The sequence below is a fragment of the Ascaphus truei genome, chromosome 3, assembly GCF_040206685.1.
Source record: "Ascaphus truei isolate aAscTru1 chromosome 3, aAscTru1.hap1, whole genome shotgun sequence".
Lineage (NCBI taxonomy): Eukaryota > Metazoa > Chordata > Amphibia > Anura > Ascaphidae > Ascaphus > Ascaphus truei.
Window position 1 is genome coordinate 166,895,440 of NC_134485.1, and position 26,626 is coordinate 166,922,065.

The 26,626-nt window shown below is 40.9% G+C and overlaps 1 protein-coding gene across 1 annotated transcript in view; it reads left to right on the forward strand.

The window, feature by feature from the left end:
* The window catches only part of LOC142489262 (amine oxidase [flavin-containing] A-like), a 182,786-nt gene extending 158,074 nt beyond the window's left edge, over nt 1–24,712 (forward strand). Inside the window, exons 10-15 of the mRNA XM_075589722.1 lie at nt 6,100–6,153; nt 8,688–8,745; nt 9,308–9,405; nt 18,533–18,644; nt 20,386–20,448; nt 21,050–24,712. Coding sequence (XP_075445837.1) covers nt 6,100–6,153; nt 8,688–8,745; nt 9,308–9,405; nt 18,533–18,644; nt 20,386–20,448; nt 21,050–21,205 — 541 coding nt within the window. The 3' untranslated portion in view covers nt 21,206–24,712. The remainder of the gene's footprint in view (nt 1–6,099; nt 6,154–8,687; nt 8,746–9,307; nt 9,406–18,532; nt 18,645–20,385; nt 20,449–21,049) is intronic.
* Nucleotides 24,713–26,626: the final 1,914 nt, after the last annotated feature.

The following is a 26,626-nucleotide window of genomic DNA, read 5'->3' on the forward strand; positions in this document are numbered from 1 at the left end:
TAGTGTGACCTATTTTGAGTGCAGTTATTGGCGGCTTTTCGTGATCCTCTGTGATCATTTATCTGTGTGTTTTCTGAACTTGGTATCTCACCCAAGCGCCTTTCAATTAAGTGGGCTAACTTGTGAATGGAGACAGCTAGCACCCTGATTTTTGGTGTGCAAGTCCAAGTAAAGAAACCACTCACACACATATAAAAATTACAGTTGTGACACCCCCAGAACATAATGTTTTAATAAAGTGTAAAATACTGTAAGTTTTAAAATGTACAGGCAGGAACAGTTATTTCTGTGAGCCCAGGAAAAATCCTTTGGCATGTAAATATGCCAGGGGTGAATGAGCTGATGGTATTTTCCTTCCTGCACTTCAAAGAGACCCCGCTAAGTGGGAGCCTCTGAGTCTAGTGAAGTACAGGGATGAAAATCCTCAAAGATCCAAAGGGTGAAAATGGCCGGGATGTTGCTGAGTGCCAGATCCCGGTACTCAGCATGAGCCATTCATACCTTGGGGCCAAACCCTAGACTCGGGTTCGCCATATAAGTGTGTACCCCAGGTATGCTAAACCGCATGGGTGTCAAGCTGACACATGCGCGTTGCAAACAGGAAAGCCTTTTCTGCCCGTTTTGCAAACTACGGTCAAATCAGAGATTGGTGGGTTAAATGTTACCACGGAGGGGATTGGGCATGCATGTTTATAGATAGGTCTGTGAACCCTATAAAACTGCCCGCCGAGCTATCCCCAGTGTGATTCATGACGTATCCAAACTTTGCACAAGATTCTGTTCGAGTACAGCGGTAGTGGTTCCAGGATGCAAGGGGTTAATAACATCGCATCCAAGGATTTACCCCAAACTCAGGAATTCGTTAGCCCTGGTGACTCCCGAATGAATCCTTACGAATCCTTACGAACTATTACGAACTTTCTTCTTTTGGCGGAGATATTAGATCGGCAACTTGCGATCTAGCCAAACGGACTTTAAATCAGAGACTGCATTTCTTGCACTTTCTTGCAAAGGACAATTTATTTTATTTCCCCATCCCAGTAAGTGTTGTATTAAGTGTATTCTGAAGCTGTTGTGTGTTTGTCTATCAAGGAAATAAATGACAATTTATTTTGCCTCCTTGTCGTGTTCAATCGAGAATCCCAAAAACATAAAAAGGGTTGATAAGTTCTGGTCCACTGTGACAATGTTCTACACTGTTAATATTACAACTATAATAGTAATGAGATAGGGAAAGGGAGGGGGGAAGGGGAAAGGAAGTTGACTCTCGCTTCAGCTTGGTTAACAATCAAATAAATAAAGACAAAGGGGTGCAAAGGGGGAATGGGTTAATAGTGTAATGTGAGAAAAAGGAAACACCCTTTAACCGGCACTCATTATCACAGTTGAAATGGTTGTAAAAGTTAATACTTATTATTTTATTATTTTAATTAAAAAGAATTTGTGAACAAACAATCTTGATCGTGTACTTATATTTACACAACAAGACAACAATGGACAAATTAACATATAATAACATAAACTGGAAAACAAGGGGAAAGTAAGCAACCTGCAGGTAAGTACTTAATAGTTGTGAGGAATACTCACACAGGTATAATAAACAAATCCCCAGTTCCAGCACTAATTAAAAAACCTGTAATCAATCAGACAGGTATCCGAGGTTGACAGTCATCATACTGTAACGCTACATATAATATACAGGTGTTATCAACTGAAGAGAACACCTACTGCACCGACACACTTTATTCGAGCAAATACCCAGTATGTACCTGGCAGATACCTGGAATGCGCCGCTCCTCACCTCTGACAAGCCCCGTTGCGTTTGCCTTCCCAGCCTGGGTTCATGCCTGGCTGACGGGCGGCTAATCTGTTAAATGATAATGATAAGGATTTAATACGCTGCAATGCTTCGCGTGTCTACCAGATGGCATAAATTCATGAATTGTAATGCAGTATATATATATATACTGTGCAGTATTGCAGCCAGTGGGAATAAAATGCTTAAATCCCTGCATGGAAAATACCTCAATGCACTCGGGCAGAAAACAGTCACAAACCTCAATACACCCGGGTATACCCGAATTCGTGGGACTAGCCAAGCTCGAATAAAGTGTGTCGCCAGTGTATTCTAAACCACAGAGAATATAGATGCTCAGTTATATTCGAGATCTGCTAGCAATAGATATTTAACACATTCTTACCTAATAAGATCTAGTGCATAATGCAGCAGTGAATATTGGCCCACAAAATGTGATTTGTAATGGCCCTGAGGCACGGGTCACTGCCCGTATCAAGTTATAGCCTCCTACACTAAACTAAACAAACTGCACAAAGTGAGCAATAATAGTGTGGTTCATGACCTGAAATTTAAAACCAGGGGTGGGGTAGAAATCGTTTGGAAGGTAGAAACCGAGTACAGCTAGTTGTATTGCTTTAAGCTGAAATACCATAGTAAGTAAAACCAGTCTTGCTAAAATAGCTATTTGCAGTATACAATGTAACAATGTAACTAATAATGTCAAATGCTGTGAAAGCTGAACCATCGTCATGGAAAGCAGCACCACAATAGAATCAGTGGCCACACAGCAAATACAGCTCAGCTACAAACTAGTGATGGCAGAATACTAAGTTGTCACAAAGTATAGCATACTTCTACCATTGCGGCTCAGACCACCGCTCAGAGGCGCTTACCACTCACCACCCGATCGAAGTTACATCGTGACGTCATGACGTCAACCTCTTTAGTCCCGCCTAGGCGGGACGTCACGACTTAACTTCGATCGGGTGGTGAGTGGTAAGCGCCTCTGAGCGCTGGTCTGAGTCGCAACTGGACTAACACGGCTATTTTCTGCTTTATATATATATATATATATATATATATATATATATATATATATATAAACCATACATACATACAGTCGGGAAAAAGAAAGTACACCCTCCTTGAATTCCATGGTTTTACATATCAGGACATAATAACAATCATCTGTTCCTTAGCAGGTCTTAAAATTAGGTAAATACAACCTCAGATGAACAACACATACCATATTACTGTTACGCTTGTTGCCTTACACACAAGCCGAGGGAAAGGAAGGGACCGATAGCGAGGTGGGGAATCCGCAGGAGAAACGAAAGGGAGGGAGTTGCCGCGCAGCTGGGGATCGGTGCACGTAGTCACGTGAGCGCGCCGCGCGCAGGAGAATGCACGACGTGTCCAGAGTTGCGGAGCCAAGCTCAGAGACACGACTGGCCCAGCTGCATGTGCACGCATGCTCTGTCAGCAGAGCGGGGATGTGCGCGTTCTAAGGCACCAACGCGGGGTGTGGGTTAGCCACTAAGTGAGGAGCAGGGGAGGATAGAGTCCAGAGCACAGGGTCACAATAGAAATGCTTCTTCGAGGACGTCCAGCCTCCTTAAAGGCATAGTGCCAGTAACAGAAGAGTGCAGCGAAACTAAGTTCAAAGTAAGGGTTCTTTAGTTGAATGCTTTTGCCAAAGTATTGTAAGCCTGCTACCACGTCAAGGTAAACCCTAATCAGCAGGTCCTACACTATCCGCACAGAAAACTAACCTCAGTAGTAAATAAGTGACAGTCCCAGGCTTCCGGAATCCAAAGGAGATGAGTAAAGGTCCCAAGGAGGTCAGGTAGGAACAGCATGCGATGGTATTACTTGCAGGAACCACAGCAGGTAGCAACTGACTTGATAGCAATGTGAGTCAGTGAGGCTTACTTCCTGTCAGGAGGAAGAGGGCAGGATTTGCCAGAAAGCAAGATGGCGACGCTTGCTTCAGAATACTTAGACACATGATCTTGACTCGCAGCTAGAGGGCGGCGATCAGAAGTTAAACAGGTAAGGAAGGAACACGCCGCAGGGGGCGTGTTTCACGCATCGTCACAATTACACCATGTCATGATTTATTTAACTAAAATAAAGCCAAAATGGAGAAGCCATGTGTGAAAAACTAAGTACACCTTATGATTCAATAGCTTGTTGAACCACCTTTAGCAGCAATAACTTGAAGTAATCGCTTTCTGTACGACTTTCAGTCTCTCACATCGTTGTGGAGGAATTTTGGCCCACTCTTCTTTACAACGTTGCTTCAGTTCATTGAGGTTTGTGAGCATTTGTTTATGCACATCTCTCCTATGGTCCAGCCAGAGCATTTCAATCGGGTTGAGATCTGGACTTTGACTGGGCCATTGCAACTCCTTGATTCTTTTCTTTTTCAGCTATTCTGTTGTAGATTTGCTGGTGTGCTTGGGATCATTGTCCTGTTGCATGACCCAATTTCGGCCAAGCTTTAGCTGTTGGACAGATGGCCTCACATTTGACTTTAGAATACTTTGGTATACAGAGGAGTCAATGGTTGACTCAATGACTGCAAGGTTCCAGGTCCTGTGGCGGCAAAAACAAGCCCAAATCATCACCCCTCCACCACCGTGCTTGACAGTTGGTATGAGGTGTTTGTGCTGATATGCTGTGTTTGTTTTTTGCCAAACGTGGCGCTGTGCAAACATCTCCACTTTGGTCTCGTCTGTCCAAAGGACATTGTTCCAGAAGTCTTATGGTTTGTTCAGATGCAACTTTGCAAACCTAAGCCATGCTGCCATGTTCTTTTTAGAGAGAAGAGGCTTTCTCCTGGCAACCCTTTCAAACAAACTATACTTGTTCAGTCTTTTTCTAATTGTACTGTCATGTACTTTAACATTTAACATGGTAACTGAGGCCTGTAGAGTCTGAGATGTAACTCTTGGGTATTTGCAATTTCTCTGAGCATTGCATGGTCTGACCTTTGGGTGAATTTGCTGGGATGTCCACCCCTGGGAAGATTGGCAACTGTCTTGAATGTTTTCCACTTTTGAATAATCTTTCTCACTGTAGAATGATGGACTTTAAATTGTTTGGAAATGGCCTTATAACCCTTCCCAGATTGATGGGCAGCAACAATTGCCTCTCTAAGTTCATTGCTGATGTCTTTCCTCCTTGGCATTGTGTTAACACACACCTGAATGCTCCAGAGCGACAAACTTCTAAAACTTCGGCTTTTATAGAGGTGGTCACACTTGCTGATGACCAATTAATCAAGGGCATTTGATTAGCAGCACCTGTCTGCTACTTAGCTTCTTAATTCCTATGGAAGCAGTAAGGGTGTACTTAGTTTTTCACACATAGCTTCTCCATTTTGGCTTTATTTTTGTTAAATAAATCATGACACGGTGTAATATGTCATGTGTTGTTCATCTGAGGTTGGATTTACCTAATTTTAAAACCTGCTAAGGAACAGATGATTGTTATTATGTCCTGATATGTTAAACCATAGACTTCAAAGAGAGTGTTCTTTCTTTTTCACATCACTGTACATGCTGCTGGTATCGCACCTGCGGTTTTACAGGAGTTCTGAGGGTTCCGTGGGTGGTGTATAGGAGCAGCAACAAGACAGGCTTTTCCTCCTTAGGGTGCAGCGCCTCCATCCCATGAGGATCCTGGCAGAAGCAGGATTGGTCCCCACAGGCACATGCTATCTCACAGAGAGACACAGAAACTCATGATGGTACAACTGGTCTTTATTCCTCCTTCTATTCACTGGAGCAGACCCCAGGAGCTTGAGGCCCCAAGAGTCCCTCCTCAGCTCCTTCACCCACTGATGGGGCAAAGGGAATCACTCCCACTCCACTGAGGGAGGGAAGACACACACCAACAACCACACAATTTGGTGGATTGCCAGCTTTTATACCCGGGGGAGGAGCTTGTAACCCTGCCCCATTACAGGGCAGGTCCAGGTACTGACAGGCATCACACCATTTGCATGTGACCCAATCAGTACCCTCCCCAGGTATGACACTCGAATCTGCCAGTAGACCTGCCCCTGGATATGGCAACATTGGAACCATCCAGGCTGCAACTGCAGGCTAGGCCCTACACAGGAGTTTAACCCCAACACTGCCTGTTCCTATCAGGACTTATAGTGTTGAGGCAGTGGAAAGGCTTTAGCAAAGGGCACAAGGCTTTATATATATATTGTATTACTTAACAATTAGTTTACTTCTTTCCTCCTGTGGCCGTGCATCCTAACTTACATTTGTTTTCTTTTCCTTTAGTTTCATTCTGGCCAGAAAAGCATCTGCACTGACCCATCTTAACAAGGAAGAGAGGTAGGCTTTATTTTAATACTACTACTTGTTTGTACATCTTTGTAAATGTACCGTTGTTATTGTAAACAAAGGTTAGCAAACTAGGTAACATATACATGATGGGGTTTTTGTCACGGGGGACTAAGTACTTACACGTTTAAAACCGGGATCATAACACTGAGCAAAGCCAATTAGTAAAATAAATTGTAATTAATTCCGTAGAAACAGGCAAACACACATTGAATTTCAATAGGTATAAGAAAAATACACTTACTGGGGTTTGGGGTTGAAACACTGACTTTCCTGATGGAAATAAAGTCTTTAAATAGTCCGTTGGTGGACCGGGACTTGGCACAAAAGGTTCTGGAGCACAAATCGGCCACATTATCTACTCCAAATGGTACTGACAGTCTGACTTAGGAACATTTCTGCTTTAAGTCTTGTAGCTGTTTCCTTGCTGTCTCCTTTAGGCTTCTATGGGCTTGGAGTCACTTAGAACTCCTAGGATTTAGGATCTTGAGAACTTGAAAATCTTGGCAAAAACATTGAATGCCATTGAATCACTGGGGAAAAAACTGCTCTCTGGGCTGGCTGCTCACGTTTTTTAAAACCTTTTCAAAGTCATTCCTGCAGTATTACAGCCAATCCATATCGTGGGAACGTCATCTCTAGCCATCTACACACTTTGCCAGGTTTGTGATAGCTGGCACCTATGGCTTCAGAAAAGTGAGGGCATGTGCACGAACTGCCATTTTGCCCACTTACTACTCAAAGGCCCCCGCAGGCTATGGGCCTCCCATTCTAGGAAGGTGGCAACTGGCCAGGACTTGAACACTTAACTCAGCTATCCTATGTAGACGGCTTTTACACCCCTGGCACCTAGTGTCACTTTGATTCAGGGATCTAGGATTAGACTCGCCGGCACCGAATCCCCAGGTGGCCATGAGATGAAAGACCCTACCTTATGTTACAGTAAAAAGTATATAACATTTTAAAACATACCAGCTTTTAATAAACTATACTTTTCTACTCTTCTTTATTAAAATGTGCTAAGTGTATTTCGTGTGGGAGATAGAGTAAAAACTGTAAATGTGTTTTTCCTCACTAGCCATATCTCTGACACTCAATAAATTAGCTTCTTATTTTAATAAAAACCTGCTCAGCCTTATATATGACTGGAGCACCCCTGAACCCCTGTACCAGAGTCAGGCAAACCTACAAACATGCTTGGCAAACTTTATTAGAAATCCCTTAAGCCTTTTTGTGGTGAGGGATAGAGGGAGAACTAAACTGTCCCCCCCAGCCATATCCCTGGTACTCCGCAAACCGAGACTTTTCTTTATTCTTATATAAATGTCTCAGCCTTATACCTTGCTGGAGTATCCCCTAAACTCCTTATACCAGAGTTAGGGTAACCTGGGCAAGAACTGGGAAGCCCCTCCTGTTATATTAGGGAGCCCTTGACTGTTTCAGTAACCCTTTTCCTCCCTGTGCCTCCTTTTACCTTTTCTGGTCTGTGCTGAAGCAGGACCTCCTAGTGGTGAGTCGCAAGAACGCTTTCATGGTAGAGTTTTGACCAGAGCACTGCGCTTCAACGTAGCCAGGAATCTAACCTGATCCCTGGGTATGTTTCTGGGGTCTCCAGTAATTTTGGAACCCCGCTAAAAAGACGCAATCTGAAATAAGTTTCTCCGTCAAACCTACCCTGAAACTCACAGCCTGGTCAGCTACACTTGCTAGCACTCCTGGAAAGGGTAAAACATGAAAAATTGCAATTGCCGCATATTTTAGTACATGGCACAGTAATGCATGCACAATACACTGGTCCAAGAGCTGACACTCTAGGACCCCAAAACACCATTCAGGGGCAACCAAGTGGGCTTAACCTTTATTATAAAGTTACCCCCTCACCGTCACAGTCTTCCATTGCTGAAGTTAGGAGAGGCATGTGATGCACAGAAATGAACTATTTCTGGCTGCCCTACACCTTCAGAATCGCCAGTACTTTAAAAAAAAACTTCTTGATTTAATAAATGGTCTTTTACCTACTTCCAAGATTAGCTGTGACTGCTCCTTGCCAGTGAACCAGTTCGTAAACATGATATCAAAGATTTCCTTTACTAAATGGCATTACCAACTTCCCATAAGCAGCCACTGCATATTGCTGGGGTGTTTGAGTTGAGTATCTTCTTATGTTAGGAAAGACAGTATAAATAAAAAATGTTTTGTTTTGCATAGATTCTTCCCCCACATGGATAAAAGCACTAACTGCTTCGTTTTTTTCTTAAAAAAAAAATCAACAATTCCCTTCAACTCAACATTATTTAAATTATTATTATATGATATTTGCATAAGACGTTCATAATGGATTGGTATTAATAAATGTAGTTATGATTGTTTTATACCATTACGTATGTTGTCAATTCATTCTATACATTTTAAATTAGTGCACATAAAAGGGAACATTGTGGAACAACAGAGGTCTATTCATATTAGGTTGCTTACGTGCTCTGAAAATTTAATTTTTGTTATTGATCTGTGTTATGTACCTGTAGGAAGAAAAGAATATGTGACTACTATGCCAAAGCCATGGGTACTGAAGAAGCATTGCATGTAAGATATTGTTGTGCTTTTTGTTTGTAATATACAAGTGGACATTGGACACTTCACTTTGTACATCCAGTTGTACAAACCGAACAATATTACCTTACCGTAAGTTTCTGAGCTAGTGCAAATTAAGATTTTGAATCCTTGTATTACTGTATATTAATAATAGTGTCTTTTCAAAGCTTACAGTCTAATATTACAGTAGGTGCATGAGACAAGGTGAGACAAAATTATTTGTCCAAGGTCACAGAGAGAGAATGTGAGTTGTTTAGGTTAAATTCAAAATGGAACTCCTAACCAGTAATCACTACGTACATCAAATCGCTATTTTTTTTATCCATTGCTTACAACTAATTCTGCATGTTCTCTCTTTAATTACATACAGTATACTAATTAAATGTACACTAAGGCCCAGATCCACAAATGGGTGCTAAGATCTAGCACACCTTTACTCCCATATGAATGTAAGCTTGGCACCCTTTTGTGGATCTGGGCCTAAATCATAGTTATAGTCAAAATAAAATACCCTTTAGCAAAATGTGTGACAATTTAATCTACTGTTTAACAGCCAGTGCATTATGAAGAGAAGAATTGGTGTGAGGAACAGTACTCTGGTGGTTGTTACACAGCCTATTTCCCACCAGGAATTATGACACAATATGGAAGGTAAGGTGACAGGAAATAATGCAATATCCAAAACTATGTAGCATAATTGCACTATCTTGAAGATCACAAAAAGATGTTGTAATATATTAATACTATACTATAAATAAGTAGAAGTAAAACATTTATTTTTGCTTTCCACATGTAAGGTAACTTCTGAATAATCTAATATTTATGCACTCATAAATTGGTATCATGATATTCTGTACAAGAGAGTCTCATTCATATGCTCATCTCTTTTTCCACCTCCCATGGTATACCGGTATATACAGTGGCGGCCGCCTTTATCCTAATGCGGCTGTATCCGCGGCGCTCTGATAATCTCGGGCAGAAGCGGTTTTTTTTTTGGTCCGGAGTGAATTGCGTTATTTTGGCGCTCGTGATATTAGCATTTTATTATCGCTGTCTGCAATACTGCAAAACCATCTAAAAACTCAGGGGGGCATTCGCAAGCTGTTGTCTTGGAAGTCTAATACCTTAGCAGTTCAACCTACGTCAGTACACAGTCTGCGTGTGCGCGCGCGCGCAGTAATTGTAAATTTGCATATTTACTGTATGCATGCATTTGCAGTGCTGTATGTCTCATTTGAAAATTGTTGAAACACATAGGCATGTACAGTACTGTAACAGTGTCACATTTCGGCATATACTGTACAGCGCTCTCCCCTCGCTCACCCACGCACACATACAGGATAATTTACTGCACTGCAGGGTATTTCAACTTCTTATCTTATCTGCAGTGCAGTACATCTCTCCCACACCACTCCTTTGAATGTGTGTCTTTCTGGTTTCAATCACATTTCTGCTTGACAGCAGATGATTACTGCGCATGCGCCTGTAACTTCACCCACAACTGCTTGCTTGCGTGAGTGACCAAAAAAAAATTTCTCCTCATTTTTTTTTTATTTTCTCCACAAGCCTGCAAAAACCATCTTGATATTACGATATTCAATATGTGCTGTACTGTAGCTTTTGACTGCGACCCTGTGCGTTTTACTGCACATGGTTGATTTGTGTGCTTTTTATGTACTGTATTTGGGGGTGTAGGGATCAAATTATTATGATAACCTGCCTTTTGAAATTATGTCATTTCTTTGAACTGCAGTACAACTAATCCTCCCTGCAGCTATACCCTGTGCCCCCCTTCTCCACGCACACACACAAGGCTCGCTGAAGGATTTGAAACTCTTATCGACAGACACCTCTACAGAGTCATTCATTTTCTGAAGCTTTTCATTGTGTTTTTAATCCGTCCCTAGCAGAGCATCACCTCTCTATGCGCCTGCGTGTAATCCTCTTTGTGATGGGAGCTAGTTGATTACTGCGCATGCGCCTGTAAATTCACCACGGCTTGCTTGAGCGAGTGTCCAAAAAAATGTTTATGTTTATTTTCTCCACCAGCCTGCAAAAACCATCTTGATATTACGATATTCAATCTGTGCTGTAGCTTTTGACTGCGACCCTGTGCGTTTGACTGCACATGGTTGATTTGTGTGCTTTTTATGTACTGTATTTGAGGGTGTAGGGATCAAATTATTATGATGACCTGCCTTTTGAAATAATGTCATTTCTTTGAACTGCTGCACAGCTAATCCTTCATGCAGCTGTACCCTGTAGCCCCCTCCCCCACGCACACACACAAGGCTCGTTCAAGGATTTAAACTCTTATCGACAGACACCTCTACAGTCATTCATTTTCTGAAGCTTGCCATTGTGTTCTTAATCCGTCCCTAGCCGAGCATCACCTCACTGCGCCTGCGTGTAATCCTCTTTGAGATGGGAGCTAGCTGATTACTGCGCACGACTCACCCAACCCCCTCCCAACCTTTTGAAGCTTTGTTTACGGTAACGCATTGGAAAAATCCCTTCTCGAATTTGATATCTAAATCTGATTTGCACAGCATTGTGAGAATTGAGAGTTAAAAAAACCATTAACTGATTCATGTTGTTTTGTCATTCATCTTTTTCTTTGGTGTACTGTAGGTGTGGGGGGGGGGTTGTTGTCAATGATTATGATTATCAAGAATGTAAATAAATATTTATTTTATTTTATCAGGAACAAAAAAACAAATATAAAAATAATCATTAATAATACACAATGCAGTCTTTATTAAGTTCTTCTGTCAGATGGAAATTGAGGGCCGGTGGATAATCATGAATAATGCACATTGATAATAATATTAATTAATAATATATAATATATAATAATATGTATACACTGTATAGTAATATAATTTTTTCCGTCTTTATCTTCTTCCTCATTCTGTGTACAGTACAGTAGTTCATTGAGAGAGGAGAGGTTTTGTGTATATCATGACTGCATTTTACATACTGTACACTTAACTGTACAAACAGTTCACAGACTTTACACGATACCCCCCCTCTCTCCCAGGCCATCCTTTTTTTCTGAAAAGACAAGAAAACAAAAAAGTTGTGCAGTTATGTGCATACTGTATTATGGCATTGTGTGCTGTGTAGTACTGTCAAACTACTCTATACTTGAACTACTGTATACTGTGACTACTGTTAAATACTTTGTAACCAGGTGGCTGGTGCTGCTCTCTCTGGAAAGGAAAAAATTGAGCAGTTACTGTAGGTGCATACTGTATTATGGCATTGTGTATTGTATAGCTACTCCATATTGGACTACAGTATGCAGTTAGTACTGTCAAACTAGTCTTTACTGGAACTACTGTATACTCTGACTACTAGGAAAGAAAAAATCTGTGCCATACTTACCTGTATCATACTGTACTTACAATACTAAAGTACATTACTATACCATACTACCTTCCTGATGCTTGCCCATTACGCGCGATCACAATGGGCAACACAGTCGCAATATAGTCAATATATTTATTGCATCGTTCCACGGTGAGTACATCGTTCCAAAAACTCAGTATGCCTTGCGCCAACTCATCCTTTTTGGAGGGTTTCACGACTTTTCGGATATGGTCCTTCAGCTGATACCAAATTATATTTTATATATTTTACCTTCAAAGATGACAATGCATCCTGGTCCACGCCTAGAGATGGCACCCCACACATGCATCTTCACTGGGTGTTTTTGACGCGGCTTCATAGATATGTGACCTTTTTTGTGGAATGCAAAGGTGGCAGTGAAGATGCAATCCTGGAAAGTTTCTCCACTGTCGATCCATTCCTGGGCCTGGACCACTCTTTTGATTTTGTTAACGTCCCTTATCAAGGGGTACGGTCTGTAATGACAAGGAATAAATAATTTTAGTGGTACAGTACAGTTTCTTAAACAACACTTTTACCTCCTGTACTGTCTAGTACTAACCTCACACGTCCATATTTCCATCCAATTCTGCGTCTCATCTTCTTTATGCTGGTCTCGGATACAGTAAGATTGTGATTTTGCTGCAGAGTGTATTTGACCCATAATGCACTCTTCTCATCATTATCTTCACTTATTTTGTCGACCAGAAGAGTTGTCTCCCTACAATGTACAGAAAAACAACAATCCGGTAAGTTACAGTGCAGTAGGCCACAAGCACAGCACATCATTTGGTGTAAAAATAGTATACAATGAGATATTGTTCTATTAATATGCAGCAATATAAAAAATATACATATACTGTTGTTATATAAATATACCGAAATAACTATAAAATTAGATACAGTAAATCTACAGTACACAATATAGTGTTCTACTAATATGCAGCAATATAAAAAATATACATATACTGTTGTTATATTAATATACCGAAATAACTATAAAATTAGATACAGTAGATCTACAATACACAATATATTGTTCTATTAATATGCAGCAAAAAAAAAATATACATATACTGTTGTTATATAAATATACCGAAATAACTATAAAATTAGATACAGTAGATCTACACAATATATTGTTCTATTAATATGCAGCAATGATACTGCTGCGGCCAAGTTTATTCGAGCATTTGCCCGTTCTTGGCCACAGCAGTAGCCTGGCGCGCGCCGGAGGGTGACGGGCGCGCGCCGAAGCAGCGGAAGAGCGCCCTCCGATCGGGGCGCTCTCCCTACCGCTGCCGGGTCCGCTGGGTCCCCCGGAACCCCCTGCCGCCGTCCCGCGATCGCGGGACACCAGGGCTCCCTCGGGGAGCCCTGGACGCGCGTGCAGGGGGCGCAGGCTCCCGATGATGCGTGACCGCGCGTCGGTGATGCGCGGCACACTGGTGACGCGCGGCACGCCAAGGGGCGGCCACTAGCAAGCCGGGAAATCTCCCGGCTTGCGGTACCGGCCACACTTTAATAAAGTGTGTCGGTAGTGTAGATATACTGTATACATGAAAACGAGAGGTAACTTTCAATGTATTACTTCCGGGTAAAATATTTTATAAATAAATAAATATAGTTATATAAATATACTTACGCGTTAGTTACCGTTGATGTCCTTGTGCGTTGTCTGGTTTTTCCGCATGCATGATAGTGCACGGTGGATGATGGCACAACGAGGCCAGAAGCAGCTAACCAGCGTTGGATATCTGCAATTCGGTGTCCGCTCGTGTACATCTCCTTAATTCGCGTGCTGAGATCCCTTGAAATCTTTTTAACAGGCATTACTGCGAGTAGAAAGAAATACAAACACTAGAATGTATATTCTATGTTTAGTCGATGTGTGTTCAATGTGCAGTGAATCCACAAAACGGATGGTGTATTTATACGTTAATGACTCACATTAGAGTACGCCCACTTTCAACACCTGTACCTCGTCGCCATGCATAAAAGGTTACACACTTTGCATAGCCCACTACTCGATGATCTTTATCTGAACTTGCCCTTGTCCAGATACTGCATTATGCCATCTGCTTCCATGGATCAACCCCGATTCTACGGACGCAGGAAGCCACTCGCCTCTGCCGTGCCTATCACACAGAAAAAGCGAAAGGCGGCAGCCGTTTCTAAGCCAAGGCCAAAGCGACAGGCTAAGGCCAATAAAGAAAACCTTCCGCTGACCCCAAAGGCTAAGGGTTTTAATAGACGTAAGCCTTATTATGTCCAGAAGAAATACGGTGATGTACACTCAGCGCAAAACAAATGGCAGCCAACCCATCGAACCCGCAGACTACTTCCTCCAATACGCTTCGACGATTCTGCTGCCGCTCTCCCGGATATCTTCAGCCCGTCTTCTCCACTACTCGTCCTCGACGCTGCCGCCGCCCCTGAAATCCACGGGTCACTTTCTCTTTTGCGCTTAGACGACTCTGCCGCTTCTCGGCCAGAAATCCAGAGGTCACTTTCTCCATCCCTCTTCGACGACGCTGCCGCTTCTCCTCTCCCGGATATCCACAGGTCACCTCCTCCACCCTTCTTCGGCGACGCTGCTGCTTCTCTCCATGGAACCCCCATCTCATCCTCCGTAGCACACATCCACCCAGATGTCCGCAGCACGCCATGCACAAGAAGCAGCTCGTTAGACCGGATGCTGAATGGGATAAGTGTGGATATCCCTGGGAACTCTATTGTGCTGGCAAAGATAGATCTGCTTCAACGGATCAACGGATGGAGAAGATGGATCGATGGATGGAGAAGATAGAGACTGACATAGCGGGGATACATAATTTGCTCTGTGTTCATGTCCCTGTATCCCCGATGCCGGAGCAGGAGGGTGGCATGGATGTGATGAATGGGACCTTCGACCACCTTCCATCACCAAGCGCATCCCCTCCACCAGAAGTTTTTGTGAACATGTATGCCGTTGAGGAGGAGTATAACATGACAACCCCGTCAAGACCATGCCAGGAGACAACACAGCGACCAAGACAGGAGGAAAGCTTCCTCCCAGACAACCTACCCTCGCCCGCCGCCACAAGCACACCAGCTCACAGAAGAACACCCGCTTCCAGAAACCAACCTACATTTGCTTGCATCGATACGGTGCCCGACATCATCCTGCGCGATCTGCCACCGGCACTCAGGGAGTAGTATAGGGTGATGAGTGCTGGTGTACCCCACAAGTATGCCTTGTTAATTTTTAAGCACCACGTGTCCTACTTGATATACTGCGAGTGGGCCTTCAAAGTGAACTACGAAGGAAATTGCGAAAAAAATGCGCTTCCTGACAATTTAAGAAAGACCATTCTGGAGGAATTGCGGCGCTTTTTTTCAATTACAGATCAATGAAAGGCGTTCGAAACTGCATTAATGGCATTTTGCGCCATGCAAGGCATCGGCCATGGAAGGACAATCTGGTGGGGTACGCATTTGCGTGAGTGTTCAACTGTTGTAAATTTTTTGTAAATGTTTTGTTCCAGTCCCCGAGGGCCGCAAACAGGCCCTGTTTTCATAGGTTATCCTGAAAACCGGGCCTGTTTGCGGCCCTCAAAGACTGGAGTTGTGCAGGCCTGACTGACTGCTCTGCACACCATCCTATTGTAAATGTTTTGACTTGCTGTACTTTAATAAAGGAGATGTTGCGTTTTGTATATTTTATGAATAAAGAATTTTTTTTAACAACATGTAAGGCCATGCTGTTGTGCTGTACTGTACATGTTTTGATTTGCTGTACTTAAATAAAGGAGATGTTGTGTGTTGTAACTTGTATTAATAAATAAATGTTTTTATTTACTGTACACAAAACCTGCACAATTCCAGTCCCAGAGGGCCGCAAACAGGCCCGGTTTTCAAAGGTTATCCTGAAAACCGGGCCTGTTTGCGGCCCTCAAAGACTGGAGTTGTGCAGGCCTGACTGACTGCTCTGCACACCATCCTACTGTAAATGTTTTGACTTGCTGTACTTTAATAAAGGAGATGTTGCGTTTTGTATATTTTATGAATAAATAATTTTTTTAAATAACAGGTAAGACCATGCTGTTGTGCTGTACTGTACATGTTTTGACCTGCTGTACTTAAATAAAGGAGATGTTGCGTTTTGTATATTTTATGAATATTTTTTTTTCCATAACAACATGTGACTGTAAACCATACTGTACTGACTGTAAATGTTTTTACTTTCTGTACATAAATGTTTTCATTAGCAGTAAACCATACACCTGTTCATGTTTTGAATTGCTGTGCACTTAAAATGTTTTTACATTGTACATTATTTGTAAATAAATGTTTTTGTACTTACTCCACCAATAAAAGAAAATGTTGATTTGTTTTAAATTGTTCCATTGTCTCCTTTGATACTGTAACAAAATACAGTGTTTCTAGAATATACTGTCCAGGCATACTGTACTGTATACTGTAGGCATGCTCAGTACTGCACATCACAAGAGTATTAAAAAAAATACAAGACACATACTGTAATGTATGTACTGGTATAGAAGACACATACTGTATGTACTGGAATACATGTAGAATAAATGCATACTTTTTAATTTTTCGGGTTTATTATACAGTATATATAAAAAAAAAATATTGTATAGGGTCTGAAAACATCAGCATACTGTTTCAGGTATTCTATCCTAATCAATAAAAACAGCCACTAAACTGTAGACTCCGGTGTTTTCCGGTGGTTTTTTAAATCCGATTCAGCAATGTGCAGGCATTGTTACACAAAGCGATATTATCCCTCGAAATCCCTCCATTTGCCGTTTTCTTTTCTGAGGAAAAACAAAAATAAAAGTTTTACTGTAATGGTCAGTCCCCTAAAGAAATTCCCAGTCAGTCCCACCAATAATTCTCTCCGGGGCGTCTCCTGTCCACATGCGCATGCGCCTACCGTCGATGTGATGACACGCATATGCTTTTCAAGAAGGTTCCAATGCGCATGCGCCTAGCGTTCCACCAATTGTTCAGTATCTGCAGTACTGTAGAAGCCGCTCAGCCAATGATATTGCTTACAGGAGAATCGCTTGACTTTTGAATCGCACTGATATTGATATTTTCAAAATAAAAAAAAAAACAGAATAAAATACTGCAACATTACTCACCATAGAATTTTCCATTCAGCTGGTGCCGGCGCCAGGCCACTGCCAGTCCAGTATTCTTGATCATACACGTTGCCAGGTGACAGCGGGACTACTACACCTGTAGTCGGCTGATGAGGCTGGAAATCGCTTGGGTACATGCAAGCTTGCCCGAAACTGTACGCGAAATCCGGCTCAGGCTTCAGGTATCCATGCGTGGACAGACAGCAAGGGTTGTCACTGACGGTAGGACTGTTATTGGAAGCCGGTGCTGGTGCTGGCGCATTGCTTGCCAGCGACTGACGTTTCCTACTTGGTTTTAACACCTTTCGCCTTTTGCCGTCTGCATGATCATAGATACAGGAAAAACCCGGTGATACACACCAATACCCTCCAATAAATTCGGGATCAATACGAAAAAAACATGGATCGCTACATAACGTTTTCCATATTGCACGCTTCCACACATGAGGAGCTGGCGAAAATTTGTAAAAGTCATAGTTTTCGATAAAATACTGATAAATTTGAACAACTGTTGCCATCTTATCATCTGTTGCATTAATCGCGGCCCATATTAAATACGTGTACGTTCTGTCGGGTTTTTGGAACACGGGCTGCATTTGTATACTCATGGCGGCGGGACTGACTCTCTGGAGAATAACAGAAACTGGTGTTTGTCTTTCTTTCATATGAAAAGCCTAAATTGATACATTATTGTAACCTCTTCCTTCAGTCCAAAGGCCAATTTACAATAGCCCACTGTGGTATCTTTTTTAAACGAAACACCTGCAAGTCGACACATTACTGAAGCGCATGCGCATTACAATTCATGAATATCTGCTATCTGGGGGACAAACGCGAAGAATTGCAACCTATTAAATTCGAACCATTCTCAATAAACGCATGAACCGCGCATGAACCGCGCATGAACCGCGGCTGAGAATGCAACATGAATGCGACATGCACCCGGTGAAGTGCGTAGCATTCGAAAAAAAATCCAGGAAAAATGCGGTGATGTTGTAGAATAAAAGGGGCCGCAACAGTACATATACATCTCAACTTTGCTGGTCTAGAATCATCAAATTTGATCCAAATTGCGGGAGATATTTCTGGCAGGGAAATGTAAATCGTATTATCACCTTTTCTGGCAGCTTAATTATCTCCGTTTGAATGTTCATATTTTTCTGGAAAAGAAAATAGAATGTTAGTGTTTTTTGTATTTCATGTTCATTGGGTATTTAAACCCTACCATATCTCTACAGTGTAATTCGTCAGCCTGTTGGAAAAATGTACTTTGCTGGAACAGAAACCGCTACACATTGGAGTGGATACATGGAGGGTGCTGTACAGGCTGGAGAGAGAGCAGCCAGAGAGGTATACAAACCTTTCACCAGTAATGAATATGGGGATTTAAAAAATATATTTACTAAGTGGAGCAAAGCCATGAGACATTTTAAAATCCTTTCAAGTGAAAGGGCCATAAGGTGTCTCATGGGTCTTGCTTAGTACTGTATTAATATGGCCCAAAATATTTGTATAAAAAATGAAGCATGGGCTATAAAAAAATGATATTAAACAGGTTAGTAACTTTTAAATATTTTAACATTTAAAAAATGTAGAAAGTTATGCTTTTATGTATTATTGAACACAGATTACAGAGCGCAAGTAGTCCCAAGGTAAATATGCATGTAACCGAGAAAAAAATGACAATATTGTGCAACAATGCAAAAATAGATCAATCGGTGTAAAAATTAATGTAGATGATTACAGGACTTCAAGATAAATCAAACGAGTTAAGGATATAACCTCCTTATCCAGACAGCGGATTATGAGTAGATCATAAGATGTCTAGAGATAAAGCTCTGACTCATAGAAGCAGAGAAGAACAGATCATTGTGCAAAATTGCTTTATAGTAGATAGACACAAGGTACAAAAGGTATTACATTCACAAACAGTGAGTTAAAACAAGTAGTAGGTCCATCCAGGATTCAAATCGAGATGCTAGAGCTGTGCTGGCACAAACACTGTCCCACTCCTTCCTCCAAAACAGCATGACATCACTTCCAGAAATGGCATCGCTCACTGAGGTGGGCTTAAAGATCTGTGATGACAAATGCAATCCACAGCCTCTCAGCATGTTTAGTGTAAGAAAAAGTAGAAAAAGGAAAATTTTTCCTGCTCCTAAAAACTCTCGCTCACACAGAAAAAATACCATGCTACATTAACGGAGCAATAGTAGGTATAAATGGCACACCACTGTTTGTAAAGAGTATATAAATATTATTTTACTTCTGGTGCTTACCTTCCAATGGTCCCGGCATTTCAAAGCTGGACCTGATAATAGGCACAAAATAGAGGAAAAGAAGGAGCACACAGGAGACTTGTTTTGAGTTTGAAAAAACTTCAATAAAGTATTCACAGCATCAGAGCTAATAAAGGTAACGTTTCAGGACTAATGCGTCCCTTCCTCAGACCCAGCACCTCAGGTTTAAATAGTACATATTGAAGAGATGTAATTACTAAACCCTTCCTCCAATTTGGATGTGAATACCCTCAAATTAAAGCTGATAGACTGCACTTTACGCCCATATTCATTATTTAACTGTAACTTGATTTTATTTTGGTACACGGCTGAAATAACAAAACTTGTATCTGTGTCCAATTATTTCCGGACCTAACTGTACATCACTTTTGGGGCATTATTCTATATCCCCAAAAGAGTCCAATCGTATTGTTTTTGGACTAAATTCCCAGTTGAAATCAATGGTAAATGTAGGTCGAAAACGTCCCAATCGGCCGCTTTAGGCAGAGATAGAAATAAATCTAGACAGAGTAATTCTGTTTAGTTCGATGGGTCCATTTAGGCTGTTTTCGTACATTGATCCCTGTTTGCTTCAATGGGGATTTCGCCCAAGAACGGACCTGAATTGCACTATTGCAGTTTAGTGAATAACCCCCATAGAGTTTAAATCTGCCACTGGTAAAAAAAAAAAAAAAGAGTCACATTAAAATGTGTTCTATCACTTAGACCCTTCAGTTGATGGTTAACAGTTGCTCATTTGATGCTATTATTTAGCTTTAGTACACTTAAAACCTTATTATGTATACTTCCAGATATTGTGCAAGATGGGACTAATCTCAGACAATGAGATATGGATGCCTGAGCCTGAATCTGTGGTAAGTTTAATCTTGTCCTCATTTCACATACATGTGGTAGAATTATCCACTGTATTTTTAAAGAAATTTTATTATTTAATATTAATATTAGTCACCAGTTCAGCCTAACTCTGGCGGTCAGAAGGAAACTGAAACATCATCAGATGGTGAATTTCAAGTCCAAAAGCCAGGAGACAATTTTGCAGGACTCTTCCAGCCAGCCGAAAGTGTAGGCCAGTATGTATACAACTATTACTGCAGATGTATTTTCTATTTTGACATAAAATTTGTTTATTGTAAAATATTTTGATTTATGATTTTGCCTATGAAAACTGATATAAAAACTGTTTTTGTTAGCTCAAAATTTATATCTGCATATCACATTTCCGAGATTTTATAGAGGCTATTTCTCAAAGTCTTCCAGTTGCGAAACTGGGGCAAAACAGCTGCATCATATTACAGGATCCAATGGGATTGTTTATCTTTTATGCAAAAATTCTACCTCAGATTTAACATTCTAGTTCCAGTTTTGCAGCTTGCAGACTTTGGTAAATTAATCCAAATATTGCCATATTGGTAAGTCTAATAATACTAAATTAACACAGTGATGTTCTCCATCTAGGATGTTCCAGCACTGCCAATCACAACATCATTTTTGGAAAGAAATCTGCCATCTGTTCAAGGACTACTGAGGCTCATTACCTATTCTAGTTTCTTTGCCTCAGCTGCTGCTGTTGGAATCTTTGCATACAAGAAGGGTTTTATTGTTCGAGTGTAATCTATTTACAATCATTCTTGTTTGCGTTGTCCTTCAAATAATTGTCCTAATCAATGTAATTTTACTCTGAGTCTAAGGCGCCTCTATTTACTGCATCAAGCTTTGCAGCATAACTTGACTACAGTATGAGCATTACTTTCTAATGCATAATCATTTCAAGGGTTTAGGTTATTCACAAATCCCAGATTTACAGTATTGGATGGATTTAAGGCTGTTTGGTACATTCGTTCCAAGGAATTGCGGTATAAAGTACTCCAAAGCCACCTTTTAAAATTATTTTTGAATGCAGAATATTTTGAAGTTGTTTGTTATGGTTGTTTTTTTTGCAGCTTAAAATGTAAATTAATTTGACCCATGGTATACTTTAATTTAGCATAGAATGATAACTTGCAGAGGACTTTGTATAAAGCACAAAAAAAGGTGCTGATAGTAATTTTCTTTAGTGCTGAAAGTAATTCCTAAAAAATTTCTCCTTGCTCCAAAACTGAGGCAAAAGAGCTACACCAGATTTATCGAGGAAAAACATTCCGATTGGAACATATGGTAATTTCTTTAATAAATCAAACATAGTGTTTTTTGGTATGTGTACCATATTATCCTATCTTTGTCACTGGGTGTTTTTGAGTGACTATAGGAGGAGATAAAAAGAAGTTAACACGGACACATTACTAATTTATATTTCCTCTTTTGCACCCCTATGTTGCTGTTTGTATTACACTACTAATTAACATGTGTATATCCAATGTATAAATTTGCCATGCTTTCTCAGTTTCTTTTTTTGTTTAAATGCATGAGTGGTCATGAAATCATGTATTCATTTTAACTATTAGTTAGCCAATCACTTCTACCTGTCTACTCTATGGGTTAACACGGTATTATCCACTATGCATATATTATGAGATTTATGCAATCATTTCCCCATGGCTTGTGCATCAAAACTCATTAGCCTTAATTCAGAGCCCAATTTAAATCATATGTAATCCATTACAAAATACAGCGCAACAATAATACATTTCACACCAATGCTATATCTGCCCCACTCCATGGATTTAGGAAAGGCCTGTCAAACTCAGAATAGGTTGGGGGCCAATTCTTAAATTTGACTGCAAAACTCAGGCTGCATCATCAGAGAGGTAGAAGGGAAAAAAAGAAAGTAGCCTACAGTCTGACTAACATAGTCTATCTCTCTCTCTGTCTCTTTCACCCCCCCCATCTAATCTCTCTCACCCCTCATAAGCATCTCTCGCTCGCCCCTCATCATCTCTCACTCACTGTCTCTCTCCATTTTTCTGTCTCTATCCTCCCTCTCCCCTTCCATCTTTCTCCTCCCCCTCTACCTCTTTTATCTTTTCCTCTCCTCCTCTCTTTCTCCCCCCCCACCTTTCTCTCCCCCCACCTGTATCTCACTCTTGTCCCATTTCTTGTCCCCATCTCCCTCTGCCTTTCTCACTCCTCTCTCTGCCCCCCTCCTTTCTCTCTCTCTCTGCCCCACTCCTCCTTCTGCCCACTGTCCAAACAACTCAATCCCTACAATCCGGCCAAACAACTCACTCCCTCCCGGTCAAACAACTCACTCCCTTCTGGCCAAACAACTCACTCCCTCCCGGCCAAACAACTCGCTCCCTCCCGGCCAAACAACTCGCTCCCTCCCGGCCAAACAACCTGCTCCCTCCCGGCCTAACAACTCACTCCCTCCCGGCCAAACAACTCACTCCCTCCCGGCCAAACAACTCACTCCCTCCCGGCCAAAGAACTCCCTGCCAACCTCCAGGCTGCATTAGAGAAAAGCCTCTATGGGCCACATGTTTGACAGGCCTGGTTTAGGAGATTCTGGGATTTTGATTACGTTTGGCCACAATGTGGCATAGTAGCCCTACTATGCACAGTTTAGCTATTGAAGAGACCATGATTATACCATATGGGGTAACCACAGTATGCTTTATTTTATTAAGAAACAGCAGGGCATATGTATCAAGGCAAAAGTGCAGTAATTGGTTTTTTTTTGATACATAATGTATGGTGCTGTTATTTTGCCCCAGAATTGCCCCACTTTTTCGTTTATACATATGCCCCATAATGTATAGATTGATAAATATATTCTTTTAAGAGGTAATAAGAGTACATTAGAAAAGTAATTAAATATTACCCTTTAGTTTTTATTATTTAGACTTTGTTAATACCAAATTAATTGGTGAACTCTATGATCCCTTTTTCTATTTTCACTGAATATTATCATTCTAATTATATCCAGCTTAGCATGTTCTAAGTCAGGGGTGTGCAAACTTTTCTGTTTGCGCCCCTCCTGTCAGCTCTTCCCCCTGATCATGGCCCCCTTACTGGCTCAGAGCTTTGCTACGTCATATGATGTCATGGGACGCTGCGTTGGCATGGCAACGCGTTGCCATTTGACCTTGCAGTGTCATTTGACTCCGCATTGTCGTGGCGATGCGTCGCCGAAGACGCAGCTCAGACCAAGTAAGTGAGATTTACAGAGGCCTCGCGCCTCCCCCGGCATTTAATTTAAATGCCTTGGGGAAGAGCGCGGGGCCCCTATAACCACTGCGCCCCCCGCCCCAGAAAATGGTGTGCCCCCCACTTTGCGCACCCCTGTTCTTAGTGTTACTGTATGTTTCATCAAACCATTAGCAGTATTATCTACATTATCAATTAAAGTATTTGTTTAAAGACGATACAATACATTGCTTTATATGTGGAACAATGTTACACACTTTTTGCTTTAAATTCCAAGACTCTCACAACATTATGTTCATACCATTTGGAAGCATTATGTGACACAAAGCAGACACAATGTTTTCTTTCTCTGTGAAATAAATAGCTTTTACTTGAGATTACTATGCTATCTTTTATCTTTACAGTACGTGAAAAGAGTTACCCATTATAAATAATTTCTGTTTCTTAATGTGTTAATACATGTCCCACTAATATGTTTAGCACAGTTATTTAGTTTTTAATTTTAGGTTCAAATAGAGGCTAGCACGCTTGATTATTTTTGCATCAAATAAAGAACAAATTAACTTGTGTTGAGTAAAGCCTTTATTTTAGTACTGACTTAGAATGCATTGCTTTTGATTATATTGTGTAAGTAACTACAAAACAATAACATGAGAGGATTGTTTAATGCATCGTATTTTATTAGTGGAAGAAAGAAAATTAAACCTGTAGTCTTCAACCAATAATATCAAAAGTAATTTAGAAGAGAGACTGCTTTCAGTAGTGGTCAGCTTTTGGGGGTCATGTATCAAAGTCTCCTGACTAGAAAACTGGGGCAAATCTGGTGAAAAAAAACCTCTCCAACGGACTGAGAGAGCACATGAAGGCAAGTGGCTGGGAGCGTACATGGGTACAACAGACTGTGAGGGTGCAAGGGGCTGTGTGGGTGCATTGGTGCTAGTGAACTAATGCAGTTCTGACCACTTATATAACCAGAAATGTTATAATGTATGTTATTTGTTGAATAAATCAATAAAATGCATTTAACCATTTAAAGTAGTAAATTTAGAATTAAATGGCTGTCATAATGTTCAATATTATGAAAACACAAGGATCAACAGAAAAGTTTTTTTATTCTTAAATATCCAAATCGATAGTACAGAATAATTTATTGTGCCACCCGCTACACTCCCACTGTCTTTAGGCCATCCACGGTACTCCCCCTTCCCTCATTGGTAAAATGAGTTTATAAAGCAGCTATTAAGATCATTTGATTTTGAAATGGCAGTGACATAACTATTCTGGAATCACCACTTGATTTAAAGTTACAGATGCAGCGGCCGTTATTCGAACACTTCGCGCGGTGTATACCTCTGAATACCCATGTGATGGCGCGCAATTTCTTCCAACCGTAACTCCTTAAGACGCGTGTTGACTCGGGTTTTTATCGGGTTCAGAAAATTGCATTTTAGCACGGTCTGCAATACCGTCGAGAAACTCAAGTGGGCAATCACGAGTTGTTCTCTTAAAAATCTAATAGCAATTCAACCTGTCTTTTATTGCCGTACAGTTCTGCAAGTGTGTGTAATTGTAATTTGAAGATTAACGTTACGCGTTCATACTGTATGGTGTACATGGGAAAGAAGTATTTTGTACGAATTAAGTGTTGTATTTGTACAGGCTAATAAAGGGAAAAGGAGTAATAAAAAAATACAACTTCGCTTCTTCTTACGAATGTTAAATATTTTTTCCGCTCGTGTGTACAGTATGTCTGCTAAGGAACCCCAAAAATAAAAAATGTATATCTTTTATTCTATATGTATTATTTATTATTCAATACTTTCAAGTTTTGCTACTGTAGGCTTGCTCTTCTTTTCATACTGTTTTTATTTTATGCACATGCGTGTATGTCACATTAGAACCTTGTTGAAACGCATATGCGTGTCATCACATTTAGGCGCATGCGTTTATGTCTTTGAACTACAGGTACAGGTATAATCCTGCACACCCGGATCAGTGTGATACTGTAAATCCTTCTTGGGGATTAGGCGAGAATGACCTCATTCAATGTGAATTTCAAGTCTGAAAAAAAAAAGACATCCCTTTTTTATTTCTCGACATGGGCTTAACAATTTTTGCCATTCTTACAATCAATCACTAGCTTTTTAATTCTACAGTTATGTATACTGTACTTTGAGATGGGTGGCATACTGTAATTTTTATTTGGGGGTGGGGGGGTTCAAAACATTCTGATGACCTGTTCAAAAGATTTCTTTAAACTAATCCTGCATACACACGCCTGGTCTGGCAAAGCTGCTGTAAATTTGGGTAGTAGCAGCCCCCCCTCCCCACACACACACAAATATACACACACACGCACAAACCCTAAAGTATTTCAAATGTTTGACACCTCCCCCAAAGCCATTCATTTAATTGGAGGCTTTGTATAGTCTTCTTGAGGCCGGTTTCACACACCCATGCGCATGTGTGAAAAGCCCTTCTTGGGGATTTGGCGAGAATGACTTCTCATTGAATGTGACTTTTCAAGTCAGAAAAATAAAGACATCCCTTTTTTTTCCTCGACATGGGCTTAACAATTTTTGCCATTCTTACAATGAATCACTAGCTTTTTAATTCTACAGTAATCTATACTGCACTTTATGAGGTGGGTGGCATACTGTAATTTTTATTTGGGGGGGGGGTTCAAAACATTCTTATGACCTGTTCAAAATATTTCTTTGAACTAATCCTGCATACACACGCCTAGTCTGGCAAAGCAGCTGTAAATTTGAGTAGTTGCACATCCCCTCCCCCCCCCCCACATACACAAAGAATTTAAAGAAGGTACAATTTTATTTGTACAGGATAATAATGGGAACATGAATAATTCGTCTTCCAAATTTGCAATCTTGTCTTCTACGTAATGGCTGCATTGCATTCTGTAGTTCTTTTGTCATTGAGAGGGGGGAT